The sequence below is a fragment of the Chrysochloris asiatica genome, unplaced genomic scaffold (genome assembly GCF_000296735.1).
Source record: "Chrysochloris asiatica unplaced genomic scaffold, ChrAsi1.0 scaffold00002, whole genome shotgun sequence".
NCBI classification, from domain to species: domain Eukaryota; kingdom Metazoa; phylum Chordata; class Mammalia; order Afrosoricida; family Chrysochloridae; genus Chrysochloris; species Chrysochloris asiatica.
This window is the reverse complement of record NW_006408520.1, coordinates 46,462,718-46,481,094: the sequence shown is the minus strand read 5'-3', so window position 1 is coordinate 46,481,094 and position 18,377 is coordinate 46,462,718. Positions and strand designations below refer to the sequence as shown.

At 38.5% G+C, this 18,377-nt stretch overlaps 1 protein-coding gene across 1 annotated transcript in view; it reads right to left on the bottom strand.

The window, feature by feature from the left end:
* The window catches only part of ZZZ3 (zinc finger, ZZ-type containing 3), a 56,588-nt gene continuing 38,211 nt past the window's right edge, over positions 1-18,377 (bottom strand). Inside the window, exons 6-10 of the mRNA XM_006831084.1 lie at positions 15,729-15,824; positions 7,787-7,939; positions 4,774-4,908; positions 433-533; positions 1-145 (exon numbers count right to left, since the gene is read on the bottom strand). Of these exons, the coding sequence (XP_006831147.1) occupies positions 1-145; positions 433-533; positions 4,774-4,908; positions 7,787-7,939; positions 15,729-15,824 (630 nt within the window). The remainder of the gene's footprint in view (positions 146-432; positions 534-4,773; positions 4,909-7,786; positions 7,940-15,728; positions 15,825-18,377) is intronic.

Below are 18,377 nucleotides of genomic sequence, written 5' to 3'. Positions count from 1 at the left end.
TCATCTGTTCGCTGGAAAGTAGTTTGGGTCAAGGTAATTATAACTGGTGCCCTGGGACACACAGTAGTCTCTGTCTAAGAATGTCTCTGACCTATAAATAGGTTCTAATTGGTGATCTTCCTTGTGAATATCTGTTTCATGTAGGCTGCAAAACAATAAACAAAACATTCACAAATTATTAAATGTCATTAGAAGTATTTTAGTCTATGTATTAGAAAATTTCCTCATAGCTGTAACCATTAATCTATTACAATGTCTAATGTAAAATTATTTCAAATGTGGTATGATTTAAAATTATTTAATCTTTGTTGCCCAAAACAACAAAGTTTCATCTATTAAATACAGTTATTTTCTAAGAAATTTGGAAAGCAAATTCATGAGAAGCTCTTTATTTGTCAAGATGTAAAACCTACCATAAAAGAAAACACTTACCAGTCTGAACAAGCATCACAAAAATCCAAAGACATTTCTGGAGGACAATCCTGACAATGCCACCGAACACCCTGGATAGGTTCTATGCCACAGTTATCACACTATAACAAATTCAGAGAGAAAAATTATTAAGCCATATTGTTTCATAACTTTTTGTTGTTGTTCTACTGGGAAACACATGATGTTCACATGACATCCTTCTCTCCTAGAAACTAAACAGTGGTATGGTGGTGGTGGTTACGTGCCGTGGAATCAATTGGGACTCATAGAGACCCTGTACAAGGTTTCTGTGGCTATACATCTTTACAGAGGCAGAAAGCCTCATCTTTCTCCCGTGGAACGGCTGGTAATTTTGAACTGCCGACCTTGAGGTTAGTAGCCCAATTCCTAACCACTAAGACTTATAAATTACATACCATTTCTAGCAAATTAGTTATAAGTTCACCACACAAAAATGCACACTGAGATACAGATGATTGAAAGGAATATTTAAAGGGATAACCTTAAATGTGCTTTATTTATTTCTTTTAATTTAAGTAAATCATCTGTAAACTTGGGTATTTTTTATTATTAATAGCCCTTAATGAAATATCAGTGTACAGGTGCTCTGTTTAAGGATCACTGCCTTAAAAAATATTTTTAAATATCCACTCCGAGCTAACAAACACTGTCAATCACAACAACCTCTCTGAACTTTGTATATTTCTGAATTGCTTTCCAAAGACTGAAGGCTCCTAATAGCCAATGCCCATCATGATAAATGGCAGAGCCAGATTTTGCTCAAAATGGTAGCCCTCAGTGTGTTCTGTGCAGTGTGGAAAACCAAAGTAAATCTCATTCAGGCAAACAAGTAGTGCTTGGGCTTGCAGCAAATTATGAGAAGTGGAGTGAGTTTCCCCTTGAAAGACCAAAGCTACCAGCTAAGAAAATCTCTGATGGAGAAGTAGGGTCATTGAAAGACCAAGAAGGATAATCATTTAATATAACGGCTACTCCAGAGGATCGGAGGTATAATAACTCTGTTTACAATTTAGTTTATCAGTCACAGCACATATCAGTATCTTTAAATTTACCACTACCACCTAATCTACAGTTCAGTTTCATTGTTATTTTCTCCAATCCCACATAGTACAGCCAATTATAATGTCTACAATTTTTTCAACCGGGTCTACCTCATTCCATTTCCAAGGCTACTACTCAAATTCAGGACACCCTCATCATTGTCTGCATTACCAAAACGGTCTCTAACTATGGTTGTACGGAACTATTTTACTTGTTTACTTCTCTAAATTCCTCAAGAGAAACAAGATAGCATAACAGGGCGAAATCCATCTTGTTTACTGTAGAATCCTAGCACTTTAGCAAAGTGTCTAGAAAATAACAAAGAGTATCTCATAAAATGGGGACTGTGAATGGATGTGTTTTTCTTAGTTACTCAAAACAAAAAAACCCAGCTGAAATAAAATTGAATCTGAAAGGTGAGGAAAATAACACAAAAGTAAACATTTATGACACACAAATAACTATAATAACAAGAGAAACAGCTAGATGGAAAATTCTCGTTCCATATTTTAAATTTTAAATTCTGAGTCTCCAGTGGACCAAACACCTAAGCACTCGACGACTAGCTGAAATATTGACAGTTAAAATCCACTCAAGGTACACCAGACAACAAGCCTGACAATCTGTTCCCGAAGAGTCAGAGCCTTGAAAACGCATAGGAGTAAGCTGTTCCACTCTGCCCACATGAGATCATCATGATTCAAATCAATTCAGCTGTAACTGACAACAATATTGTTGCTGTTAACTGCCACTGAGTCAGTTGTGCCCCACAGAGACCCTGTAAAGGGTTTCCGAATTGCAGTTGGTGGATTTGAACTGCCAACCTTACAATTCAGACTGATCTTGCGGTCCAGTGCGTAATCCTGCAGCACCACCCACGACTCCAACTAACAACAATGTTGTTGTTGTTATTGATGCTAGTTAGGTGCCATTGATCGGTACTGACTCATAGTGACCCTATGCACAACAGAATGAAACACTACCCAGGACCGGGCCAACCTCACTATTGTTGCCACGCTTGAGCCCATTGATGCTGGAACTTGGCCAACCATCTCGCTGGGGGGGGTTTCCTCTTTTTCTCTGACCCTCCACCTTACCAAACATAATATCCTTCTCCAGCAACTGGTCCCTCCTGACAATATGTCTTAAGTATGAAAGACGAAGTTTGGCCATCCTGACCTCCAAGGAACACTCCAGCTGCACTTCTTCCAACACAGATCTTTTGGCAGCCCATGGCACTTTGAATATTCTCCTCCAACACAATAACTCAAAAGCATCAATTCTTCTACTGTCTTCCATATTCAATGTCCAGCTTTTGCATGCATATGAGGCTAGTGAAAATACCATGGCTTGGGTCAGGCGCACCTTAGTCCTCAAGCTGACATCTTTGCTCTTCAACATTTTAAAAAGGTCTCGTGCAGCAGATTTGCCTAATGTAATAATACATCGTTTGATATCTTGACTACTGCTTCCCTGAATGTTGATAGTTGATCCAAGAAGAATGAAGTCCTTGACAACTTCAATCTTTTCTCCATTGATAAGAATGTTGTTTATTGCTCCAGCTATGAGTTTTTTTTTGTTTTCTTTACACTGAGATGCAATCCATACCGAAGGCTGTGCTCTTTGATCTGCATCAGTAAGTATTTTAAGTCCTCTTCACTTTCAGCAAGCAGGGCTTTATCATCTGCATATCACGGGTTATTAATGAGACTTCCTCCTCCAATCCTGATGCCACGTTTTTCTTCACAGAACTGAGCATTTCGGATTATTTGCTCAGAATACAGGCTGAATAAGTATGGTGAAAGAATACACCCCTGTACTCTTTTAATCTTAATTTTAAACTATTCAGTATTCCCATGCTCTGTTCAAACAACTGCCTCTTGGTCCATGTACAGATTCCTCATGAGCACAATTAAGTGTTCCGGAATACTCATACTTCGCAATGTTGTCCATAACTTGTCATGATCCAATCCACACAATGGAAAGCCTTTGTGTAGTCAATAAAACACAGGTAAACATCCTTCTGGTATTCTCTGCTTTCAGCCAAGATCCATAAACATCAACAATGACATCCCTCATTCCACGGCCTCTTCTGAATCCGGCTTCAACCTCTGGAAGTTCTCTGTCAATGTATGCTTGCAGCCATTTCTGTATTACCTTTAGTAAAACTTTACTCGCCTGGGATATCAAAGATATTGTCTGACAATTTCCTCATTCCTTTGGGTCTCCTCTCTTTGGAATGGGCCCAAATATGGATCTCTTCCAATCAGTTGGCCAGATAGTTTTCCTCCTAATTTCTTGGCAGAGATGAGTGAGTGCCTCCTGTGCTGCTTCACTTTCTTGAAAGATTTCAATTTTTATTCCACTGGCCAATTCCTTCAATGCACCTTGGACTTCTTCCTACAGTAGCTCTCGATCATATGCTACCTCTTAAAATGGTTGAACATCAACTTCAATCCTTTTGATACAGTGACTCTGTATATTCCTTCCATCTTCTTTTGATGCTGTCTGCACCATTCAATAATTTGCAAAGAGTCCTTTAATAAAGAAAGCCGAGGCTTGAATTTTTTCTTTAGTTTCCCCAGCTTCAGAAATGCTAAGCGTGTTCTTCCTTTTTGGTTTTCAGACTCTAGATCTTTGCACATTTCATTGTAATATTTGACTTTGTGTTCTCATGCTGAACTTTGAAATTTTCTGTTCAGCTCTTGGACCTCCTCATTTCTTCCATTTGCTTTAGCATCTCTACATTGAAGTTTCAGTGTCTCTTCTAACATCCATTTTGATCTTTTCCTTCTTTCTTGTCTTCTTAAGTGACTTTTTGCTTTCTTCGTGTATGATGTTCTTGATGTCATCCCACAACTCTTCTGGTCTTCGGTCTTTAGTGTTTAATGTATCAAATCTGCTCTTCAGATGATCTCTAAATTCAGGTGGGATATATTCAAGGTCATATTTTGGCTCTCATGGACTTGTTTTCATTTTCTTCAGCTTCAGTTTGAATTTGCACATGACTAATTGATGGTCTGTTCCACAGTCTGCCCCTGGCCTTGTTTTGACTGATGATATAGAGCTTTTCCATCATGTCTTTCCACATATATAGTCAATATATTTGTCATCTCTCCACTGAATCATAAACCTTTTGGTATCAGAAACTGTGGCACACTACCTCTTAACAAATGAGCATGACAATAGCTAATCTTACTTTTGGAATTTAAAATTCTGGAAACCACCTTTTAAGGTGGTTTTAAAAATAAATGAGTAACAAAAGGAAATAAAATTTACCTTAAAGCCCACATGCTGCACAAATCCACTTTCAGCTTGCATTTGTTGAAGTTTCTGTTTCTTTAACTTTTTAAACTGTAATAGTTCTTTATATTCGGGTAAGTTCCTATACATAATAGGAATACTTTCTTCATCCTTTTGAAAAGAAGAAAACAAAAAAATTCTGTTAGATTATTAAAATGAACTTCCAACAGAACTAACAAATCTGTGTTAGTAAAAGTATAGCCAGAATGCTCCTTAGAAGCCAGGGTGGTCAGGCTTCCATCTCTCATATTTTGGACATGTTTATCAGGAGGGACCAGTTTCCAGAAAGGACATCATGCTTGGTAAAGTGGAGGGTCAGTGAAAAAGAGGAAGCTCCTCAATGAGGTATACTCTGGCATAGTGACAGCAGCAATGGGTTCAAATGTAGCAATTGTGAGGAAGGAGCAGGACGGCGCAATACTTATTTCTGTTGTTCAGAGTAACTATGAATCAGAGCCACTTAACAACAACAAAAAAGTGCAAGAAATTCTGACACTATACTTGGAGCATTATCTCAATTTAGATGCTAAATTTTCATCAGAAATATCTGACTTGCCTTCATTAAATTCCAAAAGGTTTCTACCGAATTAGAAAAGCCAATCCTCAAATATATAAGGTAGGGCAAGGGACACCAAACAGTTAAAGCAATCATAAAGATGAATAAAGTGATCTTATACGTCCTAATTTCAAAACATACTACTATAAATTCCCAATATTTAAAGCAGTCTGATACATAATAGACCAATGAAATAGAATTGAGCCCAGAAATAAATTTTATAAACCTATGGGCAACTAATTTTCAACATTAAATGGAGTTAAATGAGGAAGAAAAAAATCTCTTCAATAAATGGTGGTGGGGAAAATGTCTACCTACGTGTAGACGAATTAATCAGGCTCTAAGTCCACACACGCCATTCACAAAACCCAAGTCAAAGTGAATTAAGGACCCAAATATGAAAATTAACCATAAAATTCTTTTGAGGAAAATCAAGAGCCATGACTGTGGGGCATATTTTTAACCATGGATTATCAGATATGACAACAAAATCACAAACAGAAGTTAAAATAGAAAAGTTAGGCATCATAAATATTAAAAACTTCTATAAAATGTCTTGAGCATTATGCTGTTTTAAGAACAATCTATATGAAATCAAATCGACAATAACAACTTCAAAGATTATGGGGAAATGAGCTTACGTTAATAAGAGAGATAACTCAGAAAAGGAAGGTGAGAATGGTCTCACAGTTCAGAGAATGTAAGCAATGTCACAAAAAAAGGTACATCTAGAAACTACAGAATTGGTTGTGCTTTGTTGTATGTATTGTATATATTCTCAACCACAAAATAAAATATTTTAAAAAACTAAATAGTCTTGCTGAGGTTGTGGAGAAATAAGAGCCTTTATCCATTGTTGGTGCAAATATAAAATGGTACAGTCACCGTGGAACAGTTAGGCACTTCCTCAAAAAGTTGGCCATAAAACTACCATCTGATACAGTAATTCCAATCCTAAATGTATACCCAGAAGAAGCAAAGGTTGAAACAAAAAGAAAACTACACACCAATTTTCACTGAAGCACTTTTCACAATAGCTAAAAGGTGGAAATGAAGCATCCAATCAAAAGACGAATAAAATGTGGGAGTGGTTGTTGGTAAGTGCTGAGGAGACGGTTCCAACTAAGAGTGACCCTGTATAGGATTTATGAGACTATACATCTTTGTGGGAGCAAAAAGCCTCATCTTTCTTTCACAGAGTGGCTGGTGGGCTCGAACCGCTGAGCTCGTGGCTAACAGTCCAGTGCTGATCATATGGAGCCACCACGCTCACCAAAATCTGTCTACTAGCTTTAAAATCAAAGGGCTAATATTCAAGATTTGCCTATTGAAAACTGCTGACAATATTGTTCGTAATCTTGGGTAATTTCAACATCTTTATGCATGCTCCATCACCTGCCTCTCGCTTCCATTCCTAGACTTTTTCTACTGCAGTGACATAGTCACCTCCATTTGTTCTCTGTCCCTCACTGCAATGGACTTCAATTAGAATTATATTTTCACTTCACTGTCTTAAATTCAGATATCCCATTTACACTCTTGAGGAGGATTAAACTGGCCAAAGATGGGCCAATTTTTGTACCAACAAAGACAGTAACACCAAAGGTTTGAAACACATTAAATATATTCATGTCCAACAATTCATACAATACAAAACAAAACTAAACAACCTCATTGGTCATTTCTGGAGGACTTAAGAGAATGAACTCATTATCTGAAAAATCAAGAATTCATCTACTCTTTTATTTATGTACTCAGGATAATCAAATAGTTGAAAATGGGACTTCTCTTTATAGAATATTTTATCAAACAACAATAAGAATATGACTATGTTGTAACACCTGTTGAATTAATGAATACAAGCAATGATACTGCCATGTAAAACAAAACAGCAACAAGATAACCAGACTGTCAGAAGTACAAAGCAAACAGGCCTAAGTCACAGGAAATTTAGGAAACACAGAAACAGGCTAAGTGACACTAAAAGAGAAATAATCAATAACATCCACCCTGTGATAAGTTCTATAGGACAACTGAGCAGTTCTTCAACATAATTTTAAATAGACAAAAAGAAATGAGACAGAGAGAGGGAGAAAGGTAGGTCATTGCAATTTATGGACTTTATTTGTATCTTCATCCAAACAAAGGAAAAATAATCAAAAGATGATTGGAAATATATATTATAAAAACAATTGCCTTTTTATAGACATGATAATGATGTGGTTATTAAAGATTCATACAAAAAAAAAGATACATACTAAAATATTTTAACACGAAATGCTATATCTGGGATTTGCTTCAAAATAATCTTCATTTAAAGATTTCTTAAATATGACTAAAAACAAAATCTGACTTGATAGTTTTCTGAAAACCAGGTACAATTATAAAATCCAGATGCTCTCCCACTGTACCCTGGTCTGTATAATAACTTACTGATGCCTCCTCAATAGCAGTGTTCATGTGGCTATGAAAACAGGATCGGTCATCATCTTCATCCATATATACCGGAGGTTCATGAGATGTCATAAAAGTAGAAGGTTTAAATAGATGCTTATTAAGAGGATGCTGTCGTCTGCTTGTTGAAGACTAAAAGAGAAAAATAGAAGCTTTAATTGGGATACTGAACAACCATTAAAAGAATTTAAAACTTTACCTAAATAGTATTGCCAGACAGTCTATCAGAAAAATTTCACTTCTATCCTTTAGCATACTCAAACGACGTTGCTTTTTCTAAGTGGTCTGGGTTTTTAATGCACATATAACCTTAAAAAAACAGAGATGTAAGTGAATACCCCATCAATACAGTGCTACAGAATAAACACTGGACTTTAAACAACAAAGTGAACCGCCCACGAGCTGTTTCGCAGGAGAAAGATGAGGCTTTCTACTCTTTGCAAAGATTTATAGCCTGGAAACCCTACACTGGATCACAATGAGTCAGAACCGACTCGATGGCACTTAACAACAATAGTACAATAATCTATGTGTTCATTATCTCACTATATCTGTATGCCCAACATTCATCATGCATTCAAATGATGGCTGAATTTAATACCACTTAAGAGTCATTTTAAAGATCAGTGATGATGAAGTGGACTAAGCTAGACATAAAGCTATGTAGTAAAAGGAAAACTTCCACAACATATGACGTCTAAAACTCTCTAACACTGAGTGACTGTTGAGTCTATGTCAATGTCACACAATTCCCACAACATCCCTTAAAAGTACTATCAGTTCTATTTTAAAGATGGAAGGACTCTACAAAGGCAAGAAGTGACTGGCTTACAAGCTTTCAAGAGGAAACCAAGATCCAGAGGGCGTGGAGGAAGGTAGACTCTCCACTGAGTAGTATCCAACTGTCTAGGCAGGGCTGATGAAAGGAAATGCGGATGGGTCTCTTGTGATAAAATAGTGAATAATTGTTATCAGGACTGATTGTGAGGGTTGTAAATGTAAGGTAGACGTTTTATAGCAAGGAGGATAGTGAGTAACTTTGCAGTCTAGGAGTGGAGGTCCCTAGGACCATCAAGGGAGAAGAGCGGAAAGTAGGACCCTACCCAGAGAAGCAGTGATGCCTAAGATAGAGGCAAAGATGATGATGTGGAGAGATGGAGCAGCTGAGGACTTTAGACCCAGAGCGGGAGAGGGGCTGTGTGCTAATGACCCGAGGGGGGTTTGGGGGAGCAAAGGGGGCGGAGAGACAAGCTTATAGGATATACTCTTTGGTTGGTTGATGATGCATGGAGGGGACTGTAACCATGGCAATGAAACGATATATGACAAGATGAATGTAAAACTAATGTTCTCCCATGTAAACTATCACATAAATCACAATAAAACATTAAAAAAAAAAAAAAAATGGAAGGAGACTGAGGCATAGGAAGGTACTGCAGCTAGAAGTGGTAGAAGCAGGGCTACAGAGTAGGTCTGTGTGTTGCCAAATCCCTCACTCTCACCCACTGTGCAGGCTGTTTCTCTTGACTGATAGCATAGTTGCCATTTTACCTGTTTCAAAAATCTAACGTGAACACATCTAGATTTCTCTAAGTATTCCATTTGTTATTATCATTCCCATCTTAGTTGGGAAAATATAAGGTACATAACATACCTATGAAGTTAGTTTAGAAAATAATCATGAAAATTAGAGCTGAACGTAGGTTATTGGGGTCACAACATTTCAGTTATAGGATGAAAACTACATATCTAGTACAGATAATATTATATTGAAAAAATAATTCAAAAAATATATTTTTTAAATAGCCAAATTCAAACTTCCAAAGTCTAGTAAAAATAAACTTATAAAACATGGAGTTATAATGACATCATTGTTCATGTAAATTATATAAAATTGCTTCAATAAAAAAGAATATCAATGTTAAGAACACTTCTTAGACATTACTAAAGGCCATGAAACAATGAATTGCTGGGCCTGGAGGCACATGACCATAGTCTCAGGGGACCCCATGGTCAACTGGCATAACATAGTCCACAAAGATAATGTTCTACATCCTACTATGGTAACAGCAACTCAATATTAAAAAACCAACCATCTAAGGTACATCTATTGGTCTCTCCATGAGTCCTGGTATGGAACTATAGGATGAGCACTGGACTGTGAACAATAAGGTTGGCAGTTTAAACCAACAAGTCACTCCTCAGAAACCCTATACAGGGTCTCTACAAGACAGGCACTAAACAATAACTACATACGTAAGTGTTGATGAAAGAAGAGTGATGAAAAGTACAGACACTTGAAATCAATTAGCCCAATAGACTAATGGAAAACATGAACATCAGCCTCCATAACTCTGAAAAGAGAGGAACTAAAGAGAGCCCCGATAATCCCTACCAACTGCTCTGTAATGGATTACATTAGAAGGTCCTAGATAGAGGGCCAGCACTCCTTTGCCAGTTTGTTGTACTACTGTGGCATGTGTGTTATTTTGATGCTGGAAGCTATGTCACTGATATTTTAAATAGCAACAGGGTCACCCATGGTGGAAAGGCTTCACATGACTTTCCAGATTAAGACAGACTAGGAAGAAGGAGATGCAAACTACATGTTGATGTTTAGCAACTGCAAACTTATGAATAGCAATGGAAAATTGACAAATATAGTATTGGAATATAACAAACTTATGAACAGCACTAGAATATTATTAGATCTAGTGCCTGAGATGAGCCCCTCAGGTTGGAAGTTACTCAGAAAATGACTGGTGAAGAGTTATCTCCTCAGAGTAGAGTTGACCATGATGGTATGAATGGGCTAGAGGTTTCAGGACCTTCATTTGCTAAGGGGGACCAACTCAAAATGAAAAGAAACAGCTGCAAACAACCATTAATAATCAGAACATGAAACCTAAAAAGACAGGAGAGAAAAGACCAAAATGTATGTCAGAAGAGACTATGAAACTTGCTAAATAAATGAAGGAAATGAGGAAGCAAAAGAGTTGAACAGAAAATTTCAAAGGGCAGCTTGAGAAGACAAATTAAAGGATTATAATGAGATGTGCAAAGACCTGGAGTTAGAAAGCCAAAAGGGAAGAACACGCTTAGCATTTCCCAAGCTTAAAGAACTGAAGAAAAAATTCAAACCTGGACTTGCTGTAGTAAAGATTCTATGGGGAATATAGTGAATGATTCTGAAAACATCAAAAGAAGAATAAAGATATATACAGAAACACTGTACCAAAAAGAAACGTTCAATGTTTAGCCATTTCAAGAGGTAGCATATGATCAAGAACCAACGGTACTAAAGGAAAAAGCCCAAATTGCACTGAAAACATGGACAAAAAACAAGGAATTGACAGAATACAAACTGAAATCTTTCAACAAACCAATGTAGTGCTGGAGGCACTCACTCACTTGGAAGACAGCTACATAGCCAATCTATTGAAAGATAGCCATACTTGTGCACATTTCAAAGAACGGTGATCCAAAAGAATGCAGAAATCATTGAACAGTATCATTAAAATCACATGCAAGTAAAAATTTTCAGAAAATAGTTTAAAAATGGCTGCAACAGTACATAGACAGAGAACTGCAAGAAATTCAAGCCAGATTCAGAAATGGACATGGAACTAAGTATATTACTGTTGATGTAAGATGGATCTTGGCTAAAAACAGAGAATGCCAAAAAATGTTCATCTGTGTTTTACTGACTGCAAAAGCTTTTAATTGCATGGATCATGACAAGCTATGAATAATAGTGCAAAGAATGGGCACTCCAGGCCACTTAATTGTGCTCATGAAGAACCATTACATAGACTAAGAGCCAATCATTCAAATAGAACAAGGGGATACTGAATGGTTTAAATTTAGGAAAAGCGTGTACGAAGGTTGTATTCTTCCACCATACCTATTCAATCCGTATGCTGAGTAAATAATCTGAGAAGCTGGATTCTAAGAAGAAGAATGTGACATCAGCATTCCAAGAAAACTTACTGTTGTTGTTAAGTACCATGGAGTCGGTTCGACTCATAATGACCCTGCACAGAGTTTCAAAGGCCGTAAATCTTTACAGCAGCAGAAAGCCTCATCTTTCTACCACAGAACGGCTGGTAGTTTCAAACTGCTAACCTTGAGGTTAGCAGCCCAATTCATAACCATTACGCTACCAGAATTCCTTAAGAAGACTCATTAATAACCTGTAATATGCAGATGGAGCCTTGATGTGGCACTGTGGGTTAATGCACTGAACTGCAAAGTCATCTGAACTCCAAGGTCTGTGGTTCAAGCTCACCAGCTGCTCCTCGAAAACCCTATAAAGGGTCGCTATGGATTGGAAACAACTCAACAGCACATAACAACAACCTTACTCGCTGGAAGCAAAGAGGACTTACTGATGAAGAACAAAGGCTACAATCTTTAGTATGGATTGCACTTCAATGCAAAGAAAAGAAAAATCTTCACCACTACACCAATAAATAATATCAAGATAAATGGAGAACAGATTGAAGTTTTCAAAGATTTCATATTTCTGGGTTTAACCATCAATACTCATGGAAGGAAGAGTAAAGAAATCAATTGCATTAGGGAAATCTGCTGCACAAGATCTCTCTAAAATGTTCAAGAGCAAAGATATCAGTTTGAGGACTAATCAGCCTGACCCAAGCCATGTTATTTTCAATATATGTGAAAGTCGGACACTGAATAAAGAAGACTGTAGAAGAATTGATGCATTTGAGTTACAGCGTTGAAGGAGAACACTGATAAGTACAAGGACTGCCAGAATAACAAATAAATCTGTGCTGGAAGAAGTATGCTCCTCAGAAGCCAGGATGAGGTGACTTAAGACATGCTATCGGGAGGGACCAGTCCCTAGAGTGGGACATTATGCTTGGTAAAGTGGAGGGCCAGCAAAAAAGAGGGAGACCCCCCACTGAGATGGACTGGCATGGTGGCAACATCAATGGGTTCAAGTGTGGGACTGATTGTGAGGATACTGAAGGATTGAGCAGAGTTTTGCTCTGCTGTGGATAGGGTTGCTGTAAGTTGGAACTGACTCAAGGGCACCTAACAAAAATAATAAAGTGGGAGAAAATGTGGACCAACACTCAAAGTTGTAAAAAAGGACTGGGCTTACTGGTCAGAAAGAGAACGGAGAGGCCTGAAACTGTGGCCCATAGCCACACTTCAGGTCAGAAACTGAACTGAGTATGCTCACCATGGAATGGTCAACCAATCAAAATCCAAAGGACAGCATTTACCTAAGAACAAAGTTCAGAAGGGTTGGGAAGGAAAGTGGAATGAAAATAAGAATCATAGGGAGTAAGTGGGATAACTGTTGTTATATGGATGGGATTACAATCAGGGATGGAATGAATGATTTGATTAATGTAAAACTGGTCATCTACTCTGTAAACTTTCATTCAATTCACAGTAAAAAGCTCCCCCGCTGCTGAAAAAACAAAATAAAAACAAACAAGAAATGAAAGAAGGCCAATATGTGCTTTATCAAGTTTTTTGTTGTAATTGAAAAATAATACTATGATGTAATGTGTCATATCTGAAAACACAAAACTTGGTATTTATTTAAAAAGTCAAACATCCTAAAAATTAACATCACAAAATGTCTGACATATGTTGTTGTTGTTATGTGCCATGGAGTCGCTTCCAACTCATAGCGACCCTGTACAGGGTTTCCGAGGCTGTAAATCTTTACAGGAGCAGAAAGCCTCATCTTTTTCCCGCGGAACAGCTGGTAGTTTTGAACTGCTGACCTTGCGGTTCACAGCCCGATTCATAACCACTACGCTACCAGAGCTCCATAAAGTCAATCTAAAACTTATCAAACAGCATTCATTCACAAAAACTAACCCATACTTAAAATAATGAACGATCCACAAAAAGAGAAATACTGCATAGGACCACTACTGTAAAAGACTATGAAAGAGAACCCATACTAAAGGGCGGTGGGAGAATTCTTTGCTGGTTGCTGGGATGTGGGGAGTGGGGTGAGGGGAGGGACAGGAAGGTGGAGCACAAGACAGGGAATAGACACAGGATAGTTTGGGTGCTGGGGAGGGGGAAATATACAAGAAGGGAGAGGGGAATGGAAGAACAAAGCGGATGGGAGAACAATTAGGCAGGTTTGAATGGGCTAAGGGGGACACAAGGTAAATAAATGATGTATGCACAACCTTGGAACAACAGGGCTCCCAGATACAGGGATTCAGACATGGTTGGAATAAGGAAAAGGAGGGAAATAACATTAAGATGCTTGGCTGTCTATTGAATCTTGGCTTTCCTTGCCTTACATTATAAAATAGACACTGGAGGGGGAGAGAAAGGAATAACCAGAAACATCACCATAGAAAGCTTATAAGTCCGTCTTCTGCCTATAACTTATTGGAATACCTAAAATGGGTCTACAAGGCTTCCTGAGGAGCCTCTGCATTACATAAGACTATAGGTGAAATCTTGAACAGCATCCAGAATCTTCAGAGGTGGGAAATTTCCTCTTGACAGGACGGGCAGACCAGACTGGAGCGACTGGAAGAACAGAAGATACTTCTTGAAAGAAAGACCAAAAGGAAAAATACAAAACAATATAGGCAGACTGACTGATTACTACAAGAACAAGCAAGTTGCTCGCCCAGGAGATATCAAGGCAAGTGGTGGGGTCCCCTCAGAACAAACCCCCTTCCAAGACTAAGACTCAATGGGAATACACACTCTGTTGGTGACCACGTTTGTCACTGATAAGAGGAAGTGAGGAAATGAAGCTGCAAGCTAAGCCCTACAACCGGGTGGAGACCTGGTTGGCCAGCAGTGTGGCAAGACCTGGGGACTCTTGGGCCCAGAGTCAGTGACATAGCCACAGAGGGCTAGAGTGGACAGTGAAGCGTCCAGCTGATAAGAAGAGAGGGCATATGTACAAGAACAACCACACTTGCAGATAATACCCACTCGACCTGGCTTCAATGACTGGATGATCAGAGATCAACTAGAAAAAGAAGAGGAAAAAAAAAAGATGAACTTGACCTATACCTATGGATGCAGTAGTTCAAAAGAGGGAACAAATCTTTATAGCAAAGATCATTCCCACCCGCCTCCATACACAGAGTAGACAGGGATGGGCAATTTGGACATTGGATACCCAAAATGGGGGGCTACTAAGGCAAGAGGAAACCTAGATCCAGAGGGCATGGAGGAAGGTAGACTCTCCACTGAGTAGTATCCAATCTGTCTAGGCGGGGCTGATGAAAGGAAATAGGGATAGGTCTCTTGTAATACAATAGTGAATAATTGTTATCAGGACTGATTGTGAGGGTTGGAAATGCAAAGGTAGACATTTTGTAGCAAGGAGGGGAGTGATTAACTTTTCAGTCTAGGAGCGGAGGGCTCTGGGACCATCAATGGAGAAGTGCAGCGAGAAGGACCCTACCCAGAGAAGCAGTGATGCCTGAGATGGAGGTAGAGACGATGACATGGAAAGATGGAGCAGCTGGGGACTTTAGACCCAGAGAGGGAGAGGGGCTGTGTGCTGACGACCTGGGGGCTTGCAGGGTATACCCTTTGGTTGGTTGATGGCATGGAGGGGATTGTAACCATGGCAATGAAACGTTATACGATATGATGAATGTAAAACTAATGTTCTCCCATGTAAACTATCACATAATTCACAATAAAACATTTAAAAAATAAAAAAATAATGAATGATTGTCATTAAAGCTTACTGAATTGTACTGAGTAACATTACTGGAATCTTACCCTGGATTTACAGCTACTATAACAGAGTGCCTGGAGTAAACAAAATTTCAAGTATAAACTGAAGTATAGTCAGATAAAAATGTGCAATTTCACATACCACTCTGACCTTAATGAGTTTCATCTAAGATCTAAGGTTTACTTTCATCTATTTTCTTTTTACCTTTTTGGAGTATATATATAAGTTTGGTGTTCTTCCTGGGACTGGAATGCCAGCTTTGGTTAGCTTTATGAAATACTTTTGCACTCGGCTGGCAACCTAAGGAAAGATGACAAACCTTTTAACATACTGATATGGCATTCAACACCTAAATATTTTTTTAAAATAAAAATTTCCATGTATATTCAATGAATGCTAACAATTGATAATTTGTTGTGAATCTAGAAATAACTTTATATTGCCATCAAAGACTTTTATTATAAAATCTAACCTCCCCCCACCAATCATTATAATACATTTAAACTTGTCTGATTATAAGGGTAAACTCATTTTCAACTTGTGAACACTTAAAACAATGTGGCATAAAAAAAATGCATCAATCAATACAGACAAAAATGTGAAGAAACTGATATATACATTTTTAGAAAGACTGTCATGGAATAACACTTAATGGCAATGTTACAATTCTATTTGCACTGGATTAAAATGTTTTCTAACAACTCAAAGCAGAATTATTTTCTTGCTGCTGAAATGAACCCAAAACTATATAATCCTATCTTCCTCTAGTCGAGATCTGATCATTAAGCCATGGAAGCTAGATTAGGTGTTCTTGTGTGTCTCCCCTCACGTCATATCAGCTGGACGCTTTCTCAGCTCTAGCCCTCTGTGGCTATCTTCTTGTCCATGGGCTCAGATGTCCCCAGGTCTCACCACAGCCCTCATTCTTGGACCAACCAGCCCTTATTCTTCTCTCTCTCTCTTCTCCAGGTCAATGGAAGTCAAAAGACTGTGGTTGAACTCAGCCCATTTCTTCATTGCTACCTTTCTCCTCTTCCGCTCAGCAGTAGATCGATGTGGTCACCAGCAAGCTTGCATATCTGTTCGTGTGTTCCCATTGAATTTCATTCTTAGAGAGGAGTTTGTCCTGAAGGAACTTGATTGCTTGCCTTGATGGCTCCCTGGCAAACAACTTGCTTGTTCTTGTAGTAGCCAATCAGATGGTCGGTTTTGTTTTTGATTTTCCCTGCTGGTCCTTTCCTTCAAGAATTATCTTCTGTTCCTCTAGCTGTTCCAGGCTGCTCTGTTTGTCCTTTCAAGTGTGAATGTCCCTCCTCAGAAGGTTCTGGATGGGGCTCAGGAGTCTACCTAAGGTCCTATAGACTACAAAGGCTCTGTGGGAAGCCTATATCACTGGACAAGTTCTAGAACCACTTTTAGGTATTTCAATCAATTATAGGATAAAGACGGGCTTACAAGCTTTCCATAATCATGCTTCACAATACTCCTTTCTACCCCTCTCAAGTTGTCTATTTTACAGCAGTAATCAAGGGAAACCAATATTCATAAGACAGTCAAGCATCTTAACATTATTTCCCCTCTTTTACCCATTCAGACTATGCCTCGATCCCTGTATCACAGAGCCCTGTTGTTCCAAGGTTAAGTATATATCACTATTTAACTCTGTCCCATTTAGCCCATGCAAACCTGCCTGTGTTCCCCTATATACCTTGTTCTTCCATCGCCCTCCCCTTTGTGTATTGCCCTCCCCAACACCTGAACTATGATTCCCTATACTGTGCTCTACCGTCGTCACTCCCATCCATAACCAACAAAGATTTTTTTTTTTAATAAAGGAAACAAGTGTAAGTTGCTACAATTTAATGAACTTGACCTATATTTATGGATGTAGTAGGTCAAAACACCATCTGAGAGCCTAAGGAGTCTTCACATCAATGATAAATCCTATCTCTTCGGTATACAGGGTTGTTAGGGAGAGACAACCTAGACATTGTTTTTGTTAAATGCTGTTGAGTCCATTCCGACCCATAGCAAACCTGTATAGGGTTTCCAAGGAGCAGCTGGTGAGCTTGAGCCACTGACCTTGCAGTTCAAATGACTTTGCAACCTGACGCATTAGCTCACAGTGCCACACCAGGACTCTAACTTAGACACAGGTTACCTAAAATGAGGGGCCTACAAAGGCATGAAGTGACTGGCTTACAAGTTTTCAAGAGGGAGTTTAGTTTCAGAGGGTGTGGGGGAAGGCAGAATTTCCACTGAAGAGTATTCATCTTGTCTAGATGGGTCTAGTGACAACAGATGGGGATAAGATTCTTATGATTCAATAGTGAGTAACTGTTATCATAACTAATTGAGACTGTTACACTGTAAAGGTAAAGCTTTTTAACAAAAAGAGGGTAGTATTCCGGGAATACAGAGGACTCTAGGACCATCAAGGGAGAAGAGCACGAGTGGAATGTGGGACTGTATCCAGAGAAACAGTAACACCAGACAGAGATGAGAGCATGGCGAAATAGAGCAGCTGAAGACTGAGACTCTTGGAAGGAGAAAGGCTGTGTGTGTTGGTGGCCAGGAGGAAGGCTTGCAGAAATGTGCCCTTTGGTTGTTTAAATTATTATATATTCCTGAGTGTTTTTGTATTCATCCCCCTGCCAAAAAAACAAAAACAACAACAACAAAAAAAAACAAAGGGACTAGGGATATAGAAGCAAATACAATTAAATGACGGTGCATGGAGTACACTGTAATCATTGCAATGAAATGAGGAGTGTAAAAGTGATGTTCCCCCATGTAAACTATCACTCAATTCACAATAAAAACTTCTTAAAAATTATATATATATATATAAAA